Below are 23,014 nucleotides of genomic sequence, written 5' to 3' on the forward strand. Positions count from 1 at the left end.
GAGGGGCTTTTACTGGGCTGTTTACGAGGCTCAGCGTGGCTTTTTCCAGATAAGACTCGCGCTGGAGTGCATTTGAGAATGAAACCCGGGGCAAGTCTTTAGTGCCCCCCCCCCCCCTCCAGAAGGCAAATGGAGCCTCTCTCCTCTTGATTCTCATTGGTCTGTCCAATCTGCAGGTTTTTTTTTTTTTGCTTATATTTTTCATTTTGAATTCTGGGTGAACAGCGTGGGGTGTCTTCATAAATCTCGGCGCCCTTTAAGATGTCTGTCAGAAGCTGAACATGCCAGACGCATGCATATCCCCCCCCCCCCAACCAGTGCTGACGGTGTTTATGTAAGCCCCTGTGCATGCGCACTGTGTGTGTGAGTGTGCGCGCGTGTGTGTGTGTGTGTGAGTGAGTGTACGCTGTGTGTGTGTGTGTGTGTGTGTGTGTGTGTGTGTGTGTGTGAGTGCATGTGTGTGTGTGCGCGTACAGTGTGTGTGTGTGTGAGTGTGTGTACAGTGTGTGTGAGTGAGTGTACGCGTGCGGGTGTGTGTGTGTGTGTGTGTGTGTGTGTGTGTGTTGGTCCTCTGGGCGCGGTGCGTTAGCTCAGACCTGCCTCCCTGCAGCGGCAGCTTAACTGCCTTTTTTCCGCTGCTCTGAACCCGTCTGCGCAGAGGCGGCTCCCCCGTGTGCTGCGTCAGAGCCCGCGTCACGCCCCCCCCCCCCCACCCCTCACCCCCACCCCCCTCCTACACCTAGAGCCTGCAGGGCTCTGCCCTCCCCAGAACAAGCTCTCTCCTGGGGAGCGCTGCCTCGGTCTCCTTTAGCACACGCGCCAACGCACAGGCACACACACACACGCACACACACACACACACACGTACACACACACACACACACACACACACACATGTACATACACACACACACACACACACACACACACACACACACACACACACACACTCTTACTAAAAACACGCAGTCGCGCCCGGTGCAGGAGCTCAGTGGCGGAGCGCGTAACGTTTCCGCCTGTGTGATTACACAGAGTGTAAGTGCGCTGCTCCGCGTGGTTGAAACCTGCCTCGGAGATCGCGCCACTCCCCGGGGGGGGGGTGTAGGGGGCCTCGCGACAGATTGGGAAAGTGGCTCAGAAAGCCTTCCTCAGGAGGAAGAGGGGCCGAGGCCGGAACGCTGCGATGCTACATAAATAAATAAATAAATAAATAATAAAGGAAAAGAAAAAAACTCCCGTCATGAGAACTCCACCCCGCCGCTCTGTTGCATAATGCAGGCGCATGCTGGCCCCGTCCACGCTAAACGCCCATGGCATCCCGCTCCCAGCAGAGCGCCCCAGGAAGCCGCGTCCCCTCCAGACCAGTTAAAACACCGTTTTGTGTGGTTCTGGAGTGTCGAGACCTCCCTCGCGCGTGCACTCTAAACGTGTTACGCTCCGCGTCGTCACGACGTCGCCATGACGATTTGGGAACGCAGCTCAAGCGCGTCAGCGCAGCCGTCGTCACGGGATCGTCTGCGCGGCGCGACCGAAGATTCGCGGAGAGAGCGCGTCGGCGGTTACGGTCGTCGAGGGATTGTCGTTCCGTTTGGCGAACGCGAAACTTTTCTTGCGAGTTACGACCTGGCCTCGCGACGGCCGCGCGGATAAACTTAATATCGCCGTCATCTCGTAGCGGCGCTTAAAACATCGCTTTTGAGAACGGCGTCGAAAGTTTTTTTTATTTTTTTTTTCGGTAACGATATGCAAACGACACCACCGCGGAAAAAAAACAGATTAAAAAGAATCGCCCGGTCGTTATTCAATGGCTTGCTTTAACTGCGCCGTCAAAGTATATTGGCGAGATAAATTCCTCTCGCCGCGCTTAAACAGTTCGCTCCCCCGACTCGCTCGCGAGACGCGTCGGGTTTATTAAGCCCAAACTCGGGCCGTTGGGTTTTAGCGGAGAAGAGCGCGTGTGTCATGCGTGTGCCGATTCAGAGATACGGACTGTGCCGTATGGGAGACGTGTGTACTCACTGTCCCCCCCCCCCCCACACACGCATGCAGGAAGTAGGAAGTGTGGTGGTGGGATCTGGGGTGTCTCACAGCGTAGGAGCGCAGGAGGACCGCTTCGCCAGAGGGGGAGGAGGAGAGCGGCGTCTCTCCGGAGGGAGCTTTTCTTTGCTTTCCTTGCTCTCCCTCCCTCTCTCTCTCTCTCTCTCTCCCTCCCGCTCGCTCACTTCCTCCCTCTTTCTTCTCGCATGTCCCCCCGGGGTGAGGAGCCGGCTCTCCTCGGGCGTCAGGAGTACTTTAGCGATGAAAGTGTGCGGGGAGTGAGCGGTGGGGCGGGTGCGGTTTTGAAGAGTTCGGCGGGACGGCGCAGCGTGCAGTTTGTGTAAAGACACGCCGTTCACACATATACCTACACACACGCGTGGTACACACACGCACACAGAGACACACTCACACAGCCAAACAGGTGTAGAGATACATTGATGGTTGGCCCCTGGAGACCCTGTTTCCCACTTTACACCTGTCACACTCGGGCCCGGGAATCACATCGGGCAGCACCTTCCGTTTCCCCACGAAATCCGCCGTTCGCCTTTTCACGAGCTGCGATCGATTGGGCCGACCGTCCCGTCTGTCCAGAGACCCCATCCTCATTCGGCGTTCGGTCCGGGACGCGTGCGTTAATCCCGATGACCGTTCCGTCTGGCCGTCCCACGCAGGCGGCATCAGCGACAGGGCCGCACGCGCTCAGTGGGGTTTCGGGGGGGGAGTCGGCGCACCCCCGGCTCGCAGCGTGCGTAAGCAGGTATCAGGCTGTCTGCGGGGCTGTGCGGTCAGCTCTCTCTCTGCTGGAGATGGGCTTGTAGTACAGCTGCCTACAGGGGAACAGACTTTTTAATCATTCCCTTTAAGCATTCCTGCTACCTTTCCCCTTTTGACTGAAAATAAGGGAGCAATGATGTTCTGTGTGTAATAGGATCTGTTTCATCTCCCCTAGCCTTCTCTCTCTCTCTCCTCTCTTATCAAGGTCTCCTCAATTCCTTCTTCCTTTGTACTCCTCCATCCTTTTCTTCTCTATCTTTGTTGACTCTTGCTGTCTTTTTCTCTCTCTTTATCTCTCTCTCTCCGACTCAAATTGAAATTCAGAATGCAGTATTGAATTGCATTTGTGTGAGTATTGCGAGTGCACAGTTATACACTGGAACGAGAACACCGGTGAGTAATCAGTGAATCTATACGTGAATAACTGTGACAAGAGCAGCAATCGCAATCATGATATTGTCCTTCAGGTTATGGCAAGCTGAGACGCGATGTGCCTCAGTTGGAGTGGGTGTTCCCTCTTTCTCTCTCTTTTTCTCTTTCTTTCCCCCTTGGGAGCACATTAGGAGGTGGCACCGCTGCCGCTGTTGCCGGCGGCAACTGCACTCCTCCTGCAGGGCTGTGTTAGCGGAGTTGAGCCCTGGCTGGGGAGGGCTAACGACCTTATGCTAACGCCGCGTTCGCTTGGCTGTTCTTCTGTGGAGGGCTAATGCTAACGTAGTTCTTCTGTGGAGGGCTAATGTTGCGTCCGCTCTCCTTTTCTTCTGTGGAGGGCTAACGCTAACGTAGTTCTTCTGTGGAGGGCTAATGCTAACGTAGTTCTTCTGTGGAGGGCTAACGCTAACGTAGTTCTTCTGTGGAGGGCTAATGTTGCGTCCGCTCTCCTGTTCTTCTGTGGAGGGCTAACGCTAACGTAGTTCTTCTGTGGAGGGCTAACGCTAACGTAGCGCCCCGCTCTGCTGTTCTCATCTCCGCAGAGGGAGACGGTCCCGTCCACCCGCCTGGCAGCCCTGTCCCCCGCCTTCAACGTGCGGACCCTGCCGGCCCAGGCCACCGAGTACACCTTCGCCTACATCCAGGTCCCGCAAGACGTAAGCCGCCGCCGCCGCCACATTTCCTGCCCCCCCCGTCCTGCCGGGACGAGGTGGGAGGGGAGTAATCCAGCACGTGTGCAGGTTTTTACCAGCCAAACTTTTGTGTGTGCTCCGAGCCGCCACGTCTGCCCTCGGAGAAGCGCCTGTTCCCGGCTCACCTCGGACGGTCTCTGCTTTGCCCCGCCCCCACGGAGAGGCTCCGCCCCCAGGCTGTGACCTCATAGTCTGCCGAGTCACGGCCGCTCGTCGCCGGGGGACACCGAACAGGTGTGGGCCTGCGGAGCCGCCGGCCCCCGGGAAGGGGCGTGAGCCTGGCTCCTCCTGGGCTCGGGACATGCACGGGCACGCCGGCGCATTGGCGGGGGGGGGGGCGGGGGTGGCGGGGCTCGGGGAAAGGTCTCGTGCCCCCGCTCACCTCTCCGACACGGCTAGTGCGTCACGCTGGAATGGAGGGGGGCGGAGGGGGTGCAGTCAGAGCAAACGCTCTCAGAATTATTCCCTCCCTTTGTCTCTTCCAAGGACAACCGTGTTCACGGTTGCCGTGGAGACCGGTCCATATGGTTGGGGGGTGATGGGGGGGGGGGGGGGGGGAGCGGGGAGATGCCACAGAAGAGCGGCAGCGTGATGTCACCTTCCCCTCTACCTGAATCTGAATGCAAGGGCGTGTGCACACAACATCTGTGTGTGTGTTCATGCATGTGTGTTTGTATGCGTGTGTGTGCATGCGACAGTAAGACTCCCACACACTGGCCTCTCCTCACCTCCCCTCTTTCTGTCTCCCTCTTTCTCTCCCTCTGTACCCCCCCCCCCCCGCAGGAGGACGCTCGTGCGGACATGGTGGACAGCGTGGTGCGGGACATCCAGAACACGCAGTGCATGCTGAACGTGGAGTACCAGGGCCCCACCTGCCCCCACGTCACCCTGCAGTTCGCCGACTCCAAGGACGACGTGGGCCTGGGCCTGGTCAAGGAGGGCATGGTCATGGTCGACGTGCGGAAAGAGAAGCACCTGCAGAAAATGGTACACGCGCGTGCGCCTCGACCGCGTGCGGTATCCGACGCACACACGCCCCGCCCACCCTTCCCCACCCCACAGTGCCCGCACACGCCCGTCCCGCGGCTGGGCCGCAGATTTACGGTGGCGGGGGACCGGCGTAAATACCGCCGCGCCAGACTCCCGCTCCCCTGATTTATCGTTCCGCGGCGGTTTTCGGAGAAGGCCCCGGCGGGGTTTGGCGCCGTTTCCCGGATGAAGACGCCCCTCGTCCGCCGGACCCGCGCCCCAGACAGGTTTGGGGCATCGTTCACTGTGAGGAGTAGCTCCCTAATTGGCATTTTTACCCAGGTGCCCACTTGAGTTTCGATTCCCTCACACACAGGGTTTGTCTCTGTATACCTCCCTCCTCCCTCCCTCCCTCCCTCCCTCCCCCTGTTCTCAAGGTCACCTTCCTTCCTTCGTGAACTTCAGTCTCTTCCGTCTTTCTCTGCCCTCGCACCCTCTCCAATTCCTCTCACCCCCCCCCCCCCCCCCAACGCTGTCCCCCTCCCTTTTTCCGTCCCGAGCGTTTGGCTTCTCTCGTGCGGCCGCGTCGAACCCGAGAACCGCGTCGCGAAAATCCGCCCGCCGCCCCCCCGAGTAACGTTTATTAACTTGCGTCGGATAGCGTTAGCGAGATTTACCGCGTTTTAATTTGAGCGGCGGCCGCCTGGGAATAATCCAGTTATCGGGCGCTGGAATCCGAAACGACCGCCGCCACGGAAAATTCCGTCGCTGTCGTCGCTACGCGTCGGCGGAGTGATGAATGGAAGCTCCGCGCGGGATCCAGAGGTTTCGTTGTGTTTTTGTTTTTTCTTTTTGTTTAGTTTCGTTTTGGTTTTTTCCCCTTATCGTTAGCATTTTCGTTTTGATATCCTTCAGAAGCACTCGCGGCGGATAGGTGTGAAAGGCGAGGTGGGCTCGGCGCCGTGGTAACGGGGGCGGGGAGCGGAGAGAAGGAGAGAAGGAGCTGCGCGGGGGCGGTGGGATTAATTAAGGGGAGGTGTCAGTCAGAGGGAGCGCGGCGGCCTTGGCGGACCGGCCGCGCGGCGTCGCGTTTAAGCGGACCTGACACGCTCGCGGCGCGGGGCACGTGTGCGTCGGACCCTCTCAGAACGCCGAGGAAGGGTGGGGGGGGGGGGGGGAGAGATTTCGGTTTTCTCTCCCGGATGTATCAAGTGGCGCGCACAATTTGATTAGAAAATGTCAAATACCCAGAGAAAAGAGCAGAGCCTTGTAATGCTGTGAGGCCCTCGCTCTCTCTCTCGCTCTCTCTCCCTCTCTCTCTCTCTCACGCGCTCTCTCTCTCTCTCTCTCTCTCTCTCTCTCTCTCTCCCCCCCCCTCGCTCTCCTTCCCTTGGTCTCTCTCTGTCTCCCTCCCTCCTCTTCCTTCCCTCTTGCTCTCTTTCATTTTACGCTTCCATCTCTCCCCAATTTCTCTCTCATTCAATTTCTTTCTGTCTCTAGCTCCATCTTCTCTCTGACCCTCTCTCTACATCTGCTTCTGTCTTCTCTCTCCCCCTCTCTCTCTCTCTCTCCCCCTCTCTCTCTCTCTCCCTCTCCCCCTCTCTCTCTCTCTCCTTGTCAGGAGGAAGGTGTGGTTATAGATGACACGGCCGGCCCACCATTTGTACACGCCAGCGGCGCTTCGCTGATTATCCTCCCTCCGCCCCCCGTGGGGGGGGGGGGGGGGAGGGAAACAAACGGACGAGCGTTTTTAAAAAGCGCACCCCTCCCGCTACCCAACGACGTCCGCCTGTAAACACCCCCGCGCGGGTTTCCGACAGACATCGACGCCTCGTCGCCGTATCGACAGGGGGGCTGGAAGTAATTAAGGAATTGACGTGCGTCCGCGTCGCGCGGATATAGCCGCTGTTTGCGGGGGGGGGCATTTGAAGGTCAAGCTTTTTTTTTTTTTTTCCGTCAAGTTAGCCGAACCTGAAAAGGGGCTGTGCCTGAAAGCCAAAGCCGGGGGAATATCATTTCTTTTCAATTACCGCGCTGTTTAGTTTTTATCTCTCAGCCTGCGTGCTCATGGTAATTCCTACCTGTGCCTGTCCCCGGTAATTCTGGGTAACGGAGGCGCTCCTCAGATCTACGCCAGCAGGCATCGGACGTTTCTGATGCTTAAAAACGTTGCAAACCCGCTGGGAGGGAGGACGCGGAAGGCTCCTCCTGCCCATTGGTCATTGGCTCTTGCATGTTGAACACATGACTGTAGCGGTCACTGCTCTGATTGGCTGTTTCCAGACTGCTAGCGGTTCTGGAGAGGGGGACAGGCCTTTCCCGATTTTTCCACACCGTCGCATTACTGTAAAAGCTCTTCCTTTGACTGAAAACGTGCCGTGCCCTACTTGAAACGGGTCCAGAAATCCAGCGGTGAATGGCATTGGTTTTATTGCGTTAAGTATTTCGATGCTAGTCATAAAAGCTCTGTAGTCATTTTTCCCCTCAACATTCTCAAAGCTACCGAAGTGATATCAGTTTACCAGGTTTCTTTCATTCCCCTCCTCAAATTGAGTTTTAGATGTTTCCACAAAGGCATAGCCATAACGCAGAGCTAAAATGGTTCAAAGCAAAGGCTTGCTATTTGAATTGCTGTTCTTTTATGAGGCTAGAGACCAGTAGCGGGAATATTAAATCGTGGCTTTTCATAAGTTACACATTGCGGTGTGATACTGTAGCTGCGGCATTTAAGCAAATGGTATTCCGCAGAACATTTAAATACATATTTCATTGGGGAAAACTGGAATTGCTGTGTGTGTGTGTCTGTGTGTCTGTGTGTGTGCAAATCACCACAGGTTCTTTTCTGTTATTTCGTAAACACATCACACAAAGGCTCCCCCCCCCTCCCCCCCTGTCAAAAGTGGCACAGTCCACTTGCATTCCACTTCAAGTCTGTTTAATAACGGGCTAAACCAACGCCACTGCAGAACCCTGCTACATTAAAAACACTTTTTCAGAATCCTTTCAGGGCCTTCTGAAGACCGTTTGCATCGTTAATGAGCGGCGGCGGCGGTTTTCGTCCGTTTTATGCTAATCTAGCGAGCGTTGTTTTTATATTCAAACTTAAAATGCAGTAATTGAAGCCGGGTATAATCAGAATTACGACTGCGTGCTTTCTCACAATCCCTACAAAGCCGTGTTTGGCTTTTTCTTCAGCCACGGCATTTGCATATTTATTTTATATATTTAGTTCTATATATATATATATATATATGTTTTAATAAAGCAGTTCCAACGCTTGGAAGGTGTAGAAAAGAGACGTCAGTCATCGATGCTGTGCCCCCGCTCCAGTGAGATGCGGGTTTGACTCCTGTTGTCAGGTTTCATCTCTGCACGGCCTGGTCCCCAGAGACAGTGACGGGCTCTTCCTTTGAAACACAATTTCGGGTTTGCCTCCTTCCGATCGATGGCCCTCTGCTTGGCTCCCGTCGAGCAGTCAAACGGTCAAAACGACAAAAACGCCGAGCTGCCGTGATTGGACGGCGCTCCCGTCCTTCATCGGCTCGTTGTGACTGGCCAAGCAGCGAGCCAATCGGCAGAGCTTCGGAAGGATTGCGGTTACTTTGCATCATTTGGGTTCTGTGGAATTCTGAATTCCACGTTTGAATTCCGAAGACCCTAAATGGCATGTAATGTTTCATATATTATTATATAAGTTGTACGTATTGGTGACATAAACAGCAATGAACTAGCAAGAAGGGTAGCAATGTCCTTGCTGATTTTTTATTGAATGTGTGTGGGAGGAATTTCATTAATTATTTTGTGGAGCATATGTTGGTGTTAATTTTAGCAAGGTAGCAAAATTTTGTATTCAACCAAACATTATTACTGTATGCAAGAGAGACGTGTTAGCTACTGCTTCTTTGTTGCCGTACTTGTTAACTTGCCGCTGCAGCAAACAATTTATTGCCGCTTTCATTTTCATGGGGCCGCTGGTTGCAAAGAATACTTTCTGGGCATATTAACCAGTACAATAGCGGCGAGCTTATCAGCAGACAGTGATCAGCCAACCAGAGGCTCATTAAATGCGAATACTCACTATTAGACTTATCAGCTCTTTCATCTAGCAGAGTGCTAATGGATTTCCCCGCAGTCCTCCGCGGAGGGCGGGGCAGACCGGCTCACTGCTGCGGATTAATTCATCTCCCTCCAAAAAAAAAAAAGGCTACCCAAATTACCAAGTTTACATAACAGAAATGTCAAAGGCGGTTTTTTTTTGTTTGTATTTCTTCGGGCGCAAGCGGCCCTCACCTTTTTTTTGAAGAAGTTCTCCAGTAGGTTGCTGTTTTGTTTTGTTCCCCCCCGCCCCGCCCCCTATCGTCAGTGGGTTTGTTTGCCGTTATACCTGACGAAGTGGAAACGCGGTTGGAACGAAGGTGACTTGTTTAAAGTAGTATGCGTGCGTGCTGTTGCGCAGGTATTACGTGTTTTCTAAGCCTACTCTCTGCCATTGTGGCGCACTAAAAAAAGGGGGATCGTTTCGAAACACTGCGGACGGAGATGAGACTGGTTTTTTTGGGTCGGCACGCGCAAACGATTTCACGGAGGCGGAGCTGCGAGGCCCAATGGCGGGCGCTCGGGTAAACGAGCCGACGTCGATGGCTTCTGGGATTTCGAAAGACAAAAGCCCGACGTGAAGCGGCTAATTAAATCCACGCGTGACTTCTCCGTCAAAAAACCCGAATCAGCCGCTTGTCACGGGAAAAAGAAAGCTATCGGTGCTTCCCGCGCGCCGTTCTCCGACGTGTCGATGATCTCCTCTGCGGAATGCGACTCCCGTTTTAAGGACTCTGAATTGAAGTAATAAGCGAACGCTTTAAAAGGTAAAAAAACCGAAAAGAAAAAAAAAAAACGCGCTAACGTGCTGCACCCAACAATCTGCAATCAGGCCTGATTTAGAGCCTTTCAGAGCGCCGCGGCGTCTCTGCGAGCGGCCCACAGGCCCCGCGCGGGTTCCTCAGAGCGAACGCGCCCGCCGTGTTGCCGCAACCTCGTCTGAAACGCACCCGCGGAGGGGGGGGGAGCGAGGGAGGGGGGGGTACGAGGAGAAATGAGGTCAGGATCGAAGGACTCGTACGCCTCGGGTGAACTGCTGTCTGTTACTTTCTCGCGCTGACACGCACAGACACACACACACACACATCATAAAATATCTATGCACATACCCAGTTAGAGTAGAAATAACACTGCCAGTGTACTAGTTCTTAAACGTGTGTAGATGTGTGTGTAGAACTGCACTCTGGGTTTAACACAGGGTCCTCGTCGCTGGGGTGCGGCTTTTCCCATTCTGAGGTGGGGGGGAAAGGGCGGTCTGGACCCCCCCCTCGGGGAGAGCTCACATGGTACGTGCCACCCTGGCACGGCTCTCTGCACCGCACAGGCGGCCCCTCTGGCACGCACCGGCCACGGGGGGTCACCCAATCCCCCCCCCCCCCCCCCCCCTCGTAACGAGGTCACTCGCCGGCCACTTCAAAGCGGCTCGCCCCGTATCCAGGCAACCCCGCCGGAACTCGGAGACGGAGAGGACGGCGAAGGGGAGTCACCTGGAGGCGCCCTGCGTCCTCGACCACCCCCCCCCCCCCCAGGCCTCAACCGACCGCCAGCGTACCCCTGCGACCCCCGGTTCCGCCTAAGCACGCCGCTTCCCATCAGACGTCCCTCGATGACAGAAGCGCGAGCTCGCAGACGATTGCGTCATCTCAGAAGCTCCAGAGCTGTCAGTCTTTCCAGACAGCCTGACGGCTGGGCACATGACTGGATCAGTCTCGGCTGCATCCCCCTGCACTTCCCCTAAACCTCCGTCTACATTTTAAATCATTTTCTATTGGTGCGGCTGCACGTATGCCTTGCTGGGATGACTAACAGTTGTGTATTTTAGCCGGTTTAAAAAAAATTATTACTGTCGAGAGTAAAAAAAAAAAAGGCTTGCTGCCAGAAAGGAAAGCTTTTGTTTTTCTATAATTAATGGCCTTGCAGTTCGTTCTGATACAGATCATTTTTGCTAGCATATCTTTCCAAAATCTGTTTTGCGGTCCGTTTAGATTTCTCCGACAGCGCTGCTACGATTTCCCATCAGCGGCGCCAGGCGGAGCAGAGCGAAACGAACCATTCAGTGTGCAAATTTGGGTTTCATTTAAAAAATATATATATATAATAACAATAATAAAAGCATCTTTATTGTAAATCTGAGCAAACTGCTCTGGTTTAAACCTCTTCTCTAAACTCTACGTAGGATTAGCATGCCCTCTCCTCCTCGAGACTGAGGTTTTGCGCAGGCGATCTTTCTGAAGTGCAGAACCACAGCGAGAGCCTGGCGGACCGGCTGAAGCCCACAGACTGAAGCCCACAGCGTTTCAGACCCTGAACCATTACCTGGTAACTGTTTCTAAGGAGACCGGGAGGTTCTGAGAGTGGCGTGCTTGCAATGCTTTTTTTTTCCCCCGAAGGCTTATGAAACCAGCGACAACTTCACTGAAGACGGCTTTCGGAAAATGAAATGAATAGTAAAACGATCGAATGAAAAAATGTTAGGGAAAGTCTAAGACCCTTTCCCTTCGACCAAACAGGAAATGATGCGCTCGGTCCCTGCCGTAAATACATCCCACAGCCACGTGGATCAATAGCAGTGCATCACGCCCCAATCGATATTTAATTCTCGTGATTTTTTTGTTGTTGTTTAATAAACATAATCATTTGCATTTAGCGCCAGGGAGAAGAACCCCCCGTCCCCCCCGTCCCCCCCCATATTTGGAGCTTCCAGGCCCGGTGTCCTAAGTTGGCCATTGTGAGACTTCAGGCATCTTAAACCGAGGTCAGCCGCAGTTGAATGGGTTTTTATTGGTCTAAAACCATTCTGAGAGAGAAAGTGGCTGCTCAAATTGGCTTCTTGATAAAAACAGTGGAGCATAACAAAGCAAAAAAATATATAAATAAATAAATAAATAAAGGAAGATAAATGTGCGTGCCATTTGGGGCTGCGTCCTCCAGGATGGGAGAAGTACACTCCCCGCAATTGCGATGTTGGCACAAATAAAAGCGCGGGGACTCTGCGTTTCGCGGTTGTTGGGGGAAACGGCGGATTTTTAATGAGGGAAGTTTGTGCTAAACGGAGCCATCTGGAGCAGGGGCCTGTCTCTGCACGGCCCCCCCTGGAGCCCGGGAGGCCAGGAGCCGTACCGCGGCTCGCACTGCGCCCCCCTCCTCCCCCCTCCCCCCCCACGCTCGCACCGCGGCCCCCGCTGAAGCAGAGCGGGGGGAGGTCCGAGAACACCCCCCCCCCACACACAAGTATGCGCACAGAGCGATTATGTCTAGGTTGGGGGGGGGGGAACTCCTGGAGGGTGTCGATTATGCTAGTTTCTGCCAGCAAGTTGCAGGCTCTAATTGGTCTAAGTAGCTAATTGCATTGCACTTGCTCTTCTGTGTGTGCGTGTGTGTGTATATATAGAGAGAGAGAGAAACAGAGAGAAAGTCAGCAAGAGAGTCTACAAGATGAGCAGCTTTCATACAAGATGAGAGTGATACACCATCGCCAGAAATGCGTTTATATATATTTATTTTTTAATGTGTTTGCTGAGACCGGGAGGGAAACCAGTACAGGCTGTGGCCTGCAGAGCGGTAGCCGACATCACAAAACCGAAGAGGAAAACAAAATGGACGCCGACCCCCTCGTCTGACATTTGAAAATGTTAAGTTCCGTCCACAAAGAAACCGAGCACAAAGTGTTTTTTCTTCGCGGTATCCGACCGCTGCACTTTTTTTTTTTTATACAGGGTCACTCCATCCAGATGAACCGATAGAACAGATTGTTTTTTTTTTCCTGCTTTTCCTCCGGGAGCGGTCAAGCGCTTATCTGACGGGGGGGGGGGGGCGGCGTCCAACGGTCTGGCGCTTGTCCGGGGACACGAGCGGCCATTTAAAAAAAAAAGTTCTCTCCGGGGTGACCTGGGGACTTTTGAGGGCGAAATGGGGTGTAAATCGGGACGGGGAATGGAACTTCCAATTTGAGGGACGGTTTGTGAGCCGTTACCAACGGCGACCGCTTCCGGGCCTCGCTCGATAGCGGACGGGGCAGGGACCGAATCGAATGTGAGCCGGTCGCCAGATCACACGCACCAACCCCCCCCACTACACCCCCCTGCCCTACCCCACCCCTCCCCCCATCCCAAACACAGAACGCACCACTATTGGCATCTGTCAGGTCACATCACAGCGTCCAGTGCCTCGCAGGGCGTGAGCCTACCACTTCCTGGTGACGGCTCAATACCTCATTAGCAAAAGGAGCTCGCGAGTGGCTTTTAATTGAAGTTCTCCCCCTCTCCTTTATCGACCTCCGACCCCCCCCCACCCCCCACCCCAGCGGCAGGCTATAATGGCCGTCGGCCAGTCCCCGACCGCGTCCTCCGACTCGTCCTGGGGTGGCCGTGCCCTTCCTCCTCGCTGACCTCCTCATCGTCCTCCCGTTTAACCTTACTCTGCTCATACACACGGGTTTGGCCTTTTGAGCAGTAGCGGAGAAAACATTTTCTGCATCATTGCTGTTTGGAGCCTTGCGGTTTTAATATTAATTGCCAACTGAAATAAAACAAGAAAATACAAATGTCCTTTCTGCAAAGTTCTGTGGGTGAGCCAGGTTCTAAAAGTGAAAGGTTTGGGGGGGGGGGGGGGGCACAGACCCACAGGGTCCAATCCCGGGGTGAGGGGGCACCCGTTACTACGGTAACGATCTTTACTTTGGGGGAGACGCCCAACGCGCTTCAAGCCGCCATAATAAGAGCGGACTGTCTTTACTCGGCACTACGGCGTACGGAGCGGAGCGCCGCCCGGCTTTTAACTGATAAATAATGCAAATACGAACGCGGGGGCCCCGTCCGTCAGAGCGGGGTTTCCGCCGTGTTCGCTAGCTTAATGAGCGTCCCTGGGGGCGGGGGGGGTGGGGGGGGCGCTGGTGGAGAGGATCGCTTGCTCAGCGCAAGGCTGTTCGACACACCGCTAAAAACCGCCGTTCGTTAACTCCGAACTCGGGGGCGGGCAAGTCACCAGGCATGTCGCAGCCAATCAGGAGCGTACAGATCTCGGGCGTGGGGCGGCTCCTACACAAGTGCCTGCCTCGCGTTTCTACGGGAACCTCCCTCGTTCGTCGGTTGGACGTAACGAAACGGGGGACAGATTTTTTTTTTAAAATCTTTCCGTCCCGCGGCTGCCAGTGCCACACAGGCCACTTAACCGCCACACTGCGGTTCTGAATCAGACTCTGAATCAGAGCCTCCCCGTGGCAGACACACGCTCGTTACTCCACGGCTGACACCGCGAGGAGAATGCATTATTCAGCAGAACAGGCCAGCCCAAACGAGCCGCCGACAGGCCCCCGGGTCTCTCTCCGCCTTTTTTATTTATTTTTTTATTCCTTAAACTACATAAAAAGGGCTCCTTCACTATATTTGAGAATTTATTTAACATCTTTTTCTTCTCCCCGTTTTTTTTAGTTCCCTCTCTTTCCCGAACGCGGAGACGGTAAAGAGGAGAGAGGCGCTGGGGGAATCGCTCCCCGCCGCGAACGCAAACGCGCGGCCGCGCGGCGGGCCCGAACCCGCCCGCCAACGGGCCGCGCCCGCGCCGCTGACGTAATTATCGTCCCGGAGACCGGTCGGGGGAAGGGAACCGGCGGGGTTCTGCTGTAGACGCGCGTTTTTATAAATTTTTTAGGCTACATTTTTTAGACCCCAAAGCAGGGTTTTTTTTTTTTTTTTTTTTGGGAGGAAGGGGGAGGAGGGAGGAAACCGATAAGTAGACGTTTCCATAGTGAAGCGCGGCACCATCCCCTCCCCCTGTCCGAATGCCATTTCCTCCGATTTGGGTTACTTTGATGTAGGGAGGGCGGAGAGAGAGGGGATCGAGCCGGGGGGGGGGGGGGAGAGCCAAGCTGTTTTCTCCATTACAGAGAACTGCGGTGGCCTTCCTCTGCCCCAGCCACAGAAAACACCGCTGTTACTTACTTTATAATTGAATTTGGGGAGCGGGGGTGGGGGTGTGGGGAGGAGGGGGGTTATTTTAACCTGGTGTCAGTTTGTGTGGATTTTGGAGCTGTGGTGAAAGGGGGGGACGGGGGTAGGGAGGGAGGGGGGCAGCAGAAAGAGATTAGGTCCTACCAGGGGCCTGGCTTTTCATCTTTAATACCCTACGCTGAAGCCGGAGGTGACCTTCTTTTTTTGGCAGATCCAGTATACCGGCGGCCTGCTTTGTCCTCTGCTTTGAGTTCAGCCAAGTGTTTTTTTTTGTTTTTTGTTTTTGTTTTTTCCGTGATGGGTTTTCCAGCTACCAGCGAACACAAGTTTCATGAAAAAAAAACTCAAAACAAATCGAAGGTGGTTGAAAAGGGAACGGCGAAACGTATTGCGGTTAGATTGAATCTGACCCCTCGGCCCGGCTCAAACGGCAAAGAGGCCTCGAGCGTTTCGCCGCCCGGCGGCGCTCCGGTAAGGCCCCGTCGGGTCGGCGCCGCTGGGGCCCTCTGCAGAAAGGCGCCCTGGAGGCTCGCCGGGTTAAAAACAAGCGTTTAACTGGGCCGCGGACGTCTGCATACAGGATGTAAGCGTCAAGATGGAATAGTGCCCCGTCTTAATTTAGAGCCCGGGGATCGGAAATGCCACCACATGACATTTAGCGGTGCGTGTCCTCGTAGCGGCACAGCGCAGTGAGCTTACGGAAGACGCGGCCGCGTCGCGAAAACACCTTCGCTCACGTTCTCTGTCTGTCTGTTCTCTCTGCCTCTCTCTGTTCATCTTGTTCCCCCTCTCTCTCTCTCTCGTTTCTCCACCGGCAGAGCGGAGCCCTCAGCGAATCGGGCTCCAGCTGGAGAACCTCGCTCCCTTTCAGCAGCCCGATCTCCCGAAACCGCGCCACTCGTTTTCCGATAAGCGAGGAAGTTACGAGTTATGAAACAACGTGCCGTGCCCCCCCCCCCTTCTCCCCACAAGCCCCATCTGTCATGATGTCAGCCACTTTCTGCTGAGCGGAAGTTTAGGAGATTACACTTACACTCCGCGGTGCGCCGCCAGTCGGCTAACTGAGGGAGGAGTAGCTACCCGAGCGAGCCGGACCGCGCACGCTCGCCCAGCTACAGGGGCCCGATTCAGGGGGGGGGGTGTTTAAAAGAGGGCCCTATTGACCGGAATGTGCGATTCCACCGGTCCCGGAGTGTGTATATATATGCTGTATATCCGCGGCCTTGTTTGGGCGTGTTACGCAAACCGTGGATGACTCAAGCCCGGGGAGCTGCACAGTACCGCGGCGCGTCAGGAAAACGGCGGGGAGGAGGAGTCGCGCGCGAAGGGCGCTCAGCTCAGCTCGAAACGAAACGGCGAGGGGCGCGGTAAAAAGCCCCGCTGGTGGTCTCGCCCCCGGAGGCGCGCAGAGGAGTCCGCCGGGCTGCTCCGGGCCGACGCTGCCGCAGCGACGCCGTTTGCCACCCACCCCCCCCCCACCTCCTACCCACAATGCAGTGTGCCCCCGGCTCTAACACTTCACACAGGGAGAAAAGAAGAAAAAAGAAAGAGTGGAGAAAAGACAGTGCTGACATTAAAAGCAAAGCTGTTGGTTATTTTTAGGGGGTGGAGCCCGGGCGCGTGGGGGCGGGCGGGCGGGGGGCGGATTTGAACAACGCAAGGCGAGCGCTTCGCAGAAGGTATTATCTCGTTTGCATTTCCTTCAGATAAGCGGAAGCTTGGAAAGAGCGGTTCTCGCTGGTGCTCTGAAGCTGGGGAGCTCTGTTCCTGGAGGGCGTGAAGGCAGCCCGGCCACCTGCTGTGTGTTATTTAGCCCGTATTTGCAAAAGGACCTTTGGCACGTTTTAAAAAGCGTGGACCGTCTCCAGCTTCATTAGCCAGGGGAAGCGTTTCGGGAGGGTTTACGCCTGTGCTCGAAAACAACAGAAGGGCTTTTTTTTATTTCGAGAGGACTTCGGAACGCGCGGGTTAAAAAAAAAAGGAATAAACGGGGTAAAAAAATGTTAAATGCGCGGCGCACTTCAGTTGTTATTCCGAACCGCGATGCAAAAGTAATACGGACGGGGATCGCCAGGCGCAGAGAAAGCATTATGCAGAGAGAATTAGAACCAAGCCAGGGTGCTTCCGGGCTCTGAAAATTGAACTATCACTTGCTAGTGGTTTGATGCTCTCGTTTTAAGGGGGGGGGGGGGGCGCGCTCAGTTGGTGCCGTTGTTTGATGGGCAGTGGGGCAGTGGGGGAGGGGGAGGGGGGCTCATCCGGGATCCTCTCTAACACTGAGATGAAAGGACATCTTGCCCTGCCTTTTTCTGCAGGATGTACACATCAGTGGCTTCACCCAGTGCAGATCTGTGCTCTCGTGCACGCAAACGCATGTGCACACACACACACACACACACACGCACTCACACACACACACACACACACACACACACTCACTCACTCACTCACTTACGCACGCACGCACGCACACACTGTACTGTAACTTGTTTTATTTCAGACGGCCCTGTGACTCATTGCAGGTTCGATCTGGGTACTCTGGGTACTCTGCTCGAAACAGTCGATACGTATCAAGTTATGCAATTATACTTTTTTTTTTTTTTTATCACGGCAAATATGGAAATCTCATATGTGACGAATCCTGCTCCATTTATTAATCTTTTCTGCACATTGGGCACCTCTGCTTTACGTGCGGTGAATGGTGTAATATCATGCTGATTTGATTGAGCTTCATGTCTGCATCTGTGTGTGTGTGTGTGTGTGTATTCATCTGTGTGTGTGTGTGTGTGTGTGTGTGTGTATTCATCTGTGTGTGTGTGTGTGTGTGTGTGTGTGTGTGTGTGTGTGTGTATTCATCTGTGTGTGTATGTGTGTGTATGTGTGTGTGTGTGTGTGTGTGTGTGTGTGTATTCATCTGTGTGTGTGTGTGTGTGTGTGTGTGCGTGTGTGCGGGTGTGCGTGTGTGTGTGTGTGTTACCACAGAACCACAGGTAGCACATAAGCTCCAGCAGGATTACCCTTAAAGCCGATTACAGTCCGGGTGCATCAGCACATGTAATATGACACCGTTTGGGTCCTCGACCTCCCCCCCGCTCCGAATGTGTCCCGCACGTTAGACGCAGTAACAACGGGATCCTGATTTCAGCGGGAGGGCCTCTGAATTAGTCACTACGCGGGACAAGCGGAGCGCTAGCTCGCCCGGGGTGAAATGGCCCAATGGGGGAGAGGCGCTCCCGGGCTCGTCATAGAGAAAGCGGCCTCATTGATTTTCCTGCAGTTTTTTTCCCCCCCTGCAGCTACACACGCTGTATTGGATTTTGGGAATCAATTGCGATTGACATCAAATCTTCCAATTACCATTACGGGCCAAACAGCAAACCAGAGGAGGGGTTTGTTTTACTGTTTTATTGTTATTTAAAATGTATTTAAATTAATTTAAATTTTTTCAGTTTCCCCCTCCTCCTCCTTCCTCTCGATATTCCATTCTGGGGTTTCCTTTAATCCTCTTTAATATGTGATGGGTCGGGTAGAGGAGACTGCGGTCAGCAGGACCGACGCTCCCGAATCTCTCCCCGGTCCCTGCAGTACGGTGAACGGCGGCAGCCCCCCGCGGGCGGGCCCTTTTGGAAGGTGTGAAACGGGCAGCTTTGTGCGTTTTTTTTTTCTCTTTTTTTTGTGTGTGAGACAGTGCCGAGCGATAAGTGCGGCACGGCGCAGCAGCCTTCCGGAAGCTTCCTTTTGTCCCCGGAAAACACCGCAGAGCAAGTGCTTTTAGTGCCTCTGCCTCGCTCGCTTTGAAGATTCCCGCATTGGGGGGGGGGGGGGTTGGGGGGGGGTGCTTACCCGCTTACCCGCTTACCTTTTGTCCGACGCACATCCGTTTATGCTGCCGGTAGTTTACCAAGGCAGCTGACAAAGGAAAGTGACAAACAGGCCCGGTTACAAGGTTGGGGTTTCTCCCTCTCTGCTGTTTGCTCTGTGCTGCTCGTCATTTCCTGGTGGGTCATCAGCTGACTTTCACGGGTGGCTGTGATTGGACGTAGCCGTGGAGACGAGCCCGAGGAGAGGTTCTCGGTGGGGGGTTTCCGGAACGAGGCCCCTGATTAATTGGACGAGCCTCGCCTCACGGGCCCTGTTTCTCCTGAGGGTGTCGTGGTCTCAACCCTTGTTTGTTTTCTTTTTCTTTTTTTTTTCTCTCTCTCTCTCTCACAGGTGACCGAGTACCTGAACGGGCAGGAGTCCGCCAAAACCGCCAGGGTGAGTACGAGAGCGCGGCGCTTTGCCCAAACACCCCGCGCCACCGCAGGCGCCGATCGAGATTCCTCGCCGCCTTCGTCTCCGCGGCGGAGGACACTGGAGAGACCCGCGTTATTTCCGTCGTATAAGCGTAATGTTTACCATTAAAACCGTTGAGTGCTTTTCAGGGAAAAAAAAAAAAAAAAACTTTTGCCGAAATTTTACGCGATGAAAATCGATGAACGTCACTTCAAATTACGGCTTAGTGGGCAAAGGGGGCATAAAGACGGCAGCTCAGAGTAAACGTTTCTGCTTCTCTTACGACGAGGTTTATAAAAACCGCCCTTTTAAAGGCGGCCTCGATCATTCGCACTCCTGGGCGGTGTCTGTTCCAAAGGTGAACGGTTTCCTTAGCGACCCGCGCGCGAGGCACGCCTCCGTCCTCCCGGCGCGCATTTCCGTGCCCCGCATTTCCGTAAGCTCGTAAAGTCATGACCGCGCGTATCAAGGTTGGTTGCACAGCAGGCAGCGGGGCTGGAAACTGCTGTGTGTGTGTGTGTGTGTGGGAAGCCGACTCGGCCTCTCAAAATGTCCGCTCTCTCTCTCTCTCTCTCTCTCCCCCTCTCTCCCTCTCTCTCTCTCCCTCTCTCTCTCTCTTTCTCCCCCCCGGTTCGTACCCGCAGCTGAACATCTGGCGTTACGGGGACTTCCGGGCCGACGACGCCGACGAGTTCGGCTACAACCGCTAACCCCGCCGCTCCCGAGGCCCGTCGCGGCAGAGACACACGCTCACTCCTTAAAAATAAACAAAATAAAGAAAAAAAATATGAAAAAAAAACATGAAAACGGCAGCATTGACATTCTTCCTTCATTCCTCTTTTGTCAAGTCACTCCTCTCTCCCTCTCTCTCTGTTTCTCCTCCTCTACCTCAGTGGCTTTTTTCCCCCCCTCCTCCAGGAGTTCCCACAGCCATGGCTGTGGATGGGCGGGGCTTCCCACAGCCATGTCTGTAGATGTCTGTAGGGACTCGCCACTGGCAACATGGTTCTGATCAGTCATTGACCAGAGGGAGAGAGAGAGAGAGAGAGAGAGAGAGAGAGAGAGAGAGAGAGCGTGCCTGGGAGACCCATTACCCCCCTCCCCCTCTCCATCCTTCCGACAGCTTGCTTTCTTGAGAAAATGCTTCCTAAATAAAGAAAACTATATAAATGTAAATGTATATGATTAAAAAAAAAAAAGAAATAAAAAAAAAAGAAGCTAGAAAAACCAACGTAAACAAAATCAATGAGCTTATTTTTGTTTGCTTTTTTTAAGAAAAAAAATGTATATGAGAATGTTTGAGGCGGTGGTGAATATGGTGTTTTATGTAGGGAGTGTTTCTCTCTCTTGGCGAGAAGCTGCAGATGATTTTGATGAAAACGCTTCTCTCTGTCCGTGTTGTTTACAGGTACCGGTCAGTCTTTTTATCTGGGCTCCGTAGCGAAAACAGTGTTTGAACCACATTTTTCCCAAGATGAACTTGTCATTGTATTTAAATCTTTCCCTGCCTAATAAAGTTAGCAAAAAATCTGAGTGCTTGCTTCTTTTTGCAGGTTCCATTATATCCTTTATGTATATGAATGTGTCACAAGGGGGGGGGGGGGGTGTGCTCATCTGCGATGGGCTGGAACTGTATGCTTTCACTGTAATTTTGCAGCGTCTTGTACACAATTACTGAAAATCACAGCAAGCCTGTTATGCTTGTGAGCAAATATAATAGAGGAGGAGAATGCCAAGTCTTATCTGGAGGACCTTCATGGAGCTGCAAGACATCTCTTCTTGTGTATTTGCATTTTCAAATGAGTCACTCTATGGTCACACTTAATAATTCTCTCTCTCTCTCTCTCTCTCTCTCTCTCGTTAACAGGGTCTATGTAATGCTTGTTTCTTGAGTGGCCTGTGTGAATGGAGCAGTGTGCTGTGGGCGGGGTTATGGCCGGAGGCTGCTGTATAGATGCACAGGTGTGGACATAAATGGATCCAGTGAACTCCAGTGCTGGTCCATCAGAGCAGATCTGTCTTATCTGGATCTGTGCTTTTTAGCTTTGTGGTTTTTGTTTTTTCTTCTTTCTTTTCCCCCCAGCCATCATCACTGAGTGTCACGTGTCAACCCCTTTCCCCCGCCCCCCGCCCCCCCCAGGCGGGTCGTGCGTTCTGAACGTCGAGCGATTATCGCCGCGGTCCAGTTAAAGTGACTTACGGTCGGGCCGGCTGTCTCCGGGGGGGGGCAGCGGGGACCGTAAATCTCCTCGCCCGTCCGACGCCCGTTCCCACATTCGACACCGCCCCGCGAGAACGAGATCGGCGCTAATTTATCGTGGTCAACTTCAATTACGGCGCGCGAGGGAAAGGGTCATAATTCAAAGGGGGGGCGGGGGGGTATGGAAATGCGCTCCAAGGACAATTATTTTTAATATGGCCGCCACCGCCATCCATCTGCGGGAAGGGGGGCGACAGGAAGTTTGATGAATCTGTCCTTTGGGGAACGGCTTCTGTTTCTCTATCACCTTTCGACATGTTTCCCCCCCGGGCCCCCACCCACCCACCCCTCACTCCGCTTCATGATAAAACTGTCGTTAAAGTCGTTAACCGAGCTAGCGTCACGCTAGCGCCTCTCGGTCACAGGTCTGCAAGATGGCGCCAGTAAATGGCGATCCCATGCGGGTAACGTTAATGGACGCCCTTCCCTTTCCCCGCCCGCCATTTTTGTTGAAGTGGCAGTGAAAAGACTTTTCGCTGGTGAATTCTGCAAAAACTGGACTAGAGGAAGGGACCTTGACTACTCTAGCGTGGGAGTCTCACATTTCCTCTTACGCTATTTGAAATTACAGCTTTATTATACAGTTTTTTTTATAAAAGTGGACACTAGGCATGTATTAGGTTTGGCAGACGGTATAAATTGCATATTTAATTAAAATTATCACGTTACGAAGTCTGAAATGATAGTGTAAGGAATTTCCCAGCCGAGCCTTTGGCGATCAGCCCTACCTTTTGCCGAAAAAGAAATTTCGTAACCGCAGCGCTACCTCTTCTCTCGAAAGAGCAGTGGGGAGCGCAGAACGCCCGTTCACTCAGAACGCTAAATGGTTTTTTATTATTATTGTTGTCGTTGTAGTAGTTCTCGCCGTTACTTAGAGGCCTTGCGAGAGGAAAACAGAAATCCATTTTTCATGAGGCTCAATAATGTAATCCCCCCGCGATACGTTTGGAACGCAGAAATGAAACCGACTCAATAATTTAGGGTGAAAAGATTCTGCGTGGGGAACGACTTGCTCAAAGCGCAGCGTGCTGCGCCGGTGCGATTGGGTCGTGTCCGAATACGACAGAGGGGCATGGGGTCAAATCCTCCCTCGGGGTGAAAGCGATGGATCCGACTCTCCTACCTACCTACGTATTTTTCCGCTTTTTATGTTTCGTTTTTATTTTCTGAACGGTGTTGGAGTTCGAGACGCCTGAGGACAGTCGCGGACCTTCTGTTTTTTAACGGCCTTTTAGCGAGCCTCTCCGCTGGAAGAGCGCCCTCTCTAACGAGGCCCGGGTTCAAAAGGCACGCGAGAAGGATCAGAGCCGCAGGGGGAGAAGAAGACCGGCGTCGTTTGAAGATCGGCTTTAAAAACGCCCACGCACCCCCATCTCTGTTCAGGGAGCGGCTCTGCGCTGCGCAGACCTCCCTTTACAGAGCCAGTGGGTCACAGCTGCGCAGACCTGCGTGTTATTGCCGCAGCGCCAACATGCTAACCTGCACATGCAGCAAAAACCGACCGAACAAGCGAGTGTATTTGAGAAAGA

At 53.7% G+C, this 23,014-nt stretch overlaps 1 protein-coding gene across 1 annotated transcript in view; it reads left to right on the forward strand.

Moving 5' to 3' along the window:
* The window catches only part of snd1 (staphylococcal nuclease and tudor domain containing 1), a 193,330-nt gene extending 172,572 nt beyond the window's left edge, over positions 1-20,758 (forward strand). The window contains exons 21-24 of the mRNA XM_064318582.1: positions 3,789-3,902; positions 4,722-4,925; positions 19,163-19,207; positions 19,870-20,758. Of these exons, the coding sequence (XP_064174652.1) occupies positions 3,789-3,902; positions 4,722-4,925; positions 19,163-19,207; positions 19,870-19,935 (429 nt within the window). The 3' untranslated portion in view covers positions 19,936-20,758. The remainder of the gene's footprint in view (positions 1-3,788; positions 3,903-4,721; positions 4,926-19,162; positions 19,208-19,869) is intronic.
* The last annotated feature ends 2,256 nt before the right edge of the window (positions 20,759-23,014 follow it).

Source organism: Anguilla rostrata, chromosome 19 (genome assembly GCF_018555375.3).
Source record: "Anguilla rostrata isolate EN2019 chromosome 19, ASM1855537v3, whole genome shotgun sequence".
Lineage (NCBI taxonomy): Eukaryota > Metazoa > Chordata > Actinopteri > Anguilliformes > Anguillidae > Anguilla > Anguilla rostrata.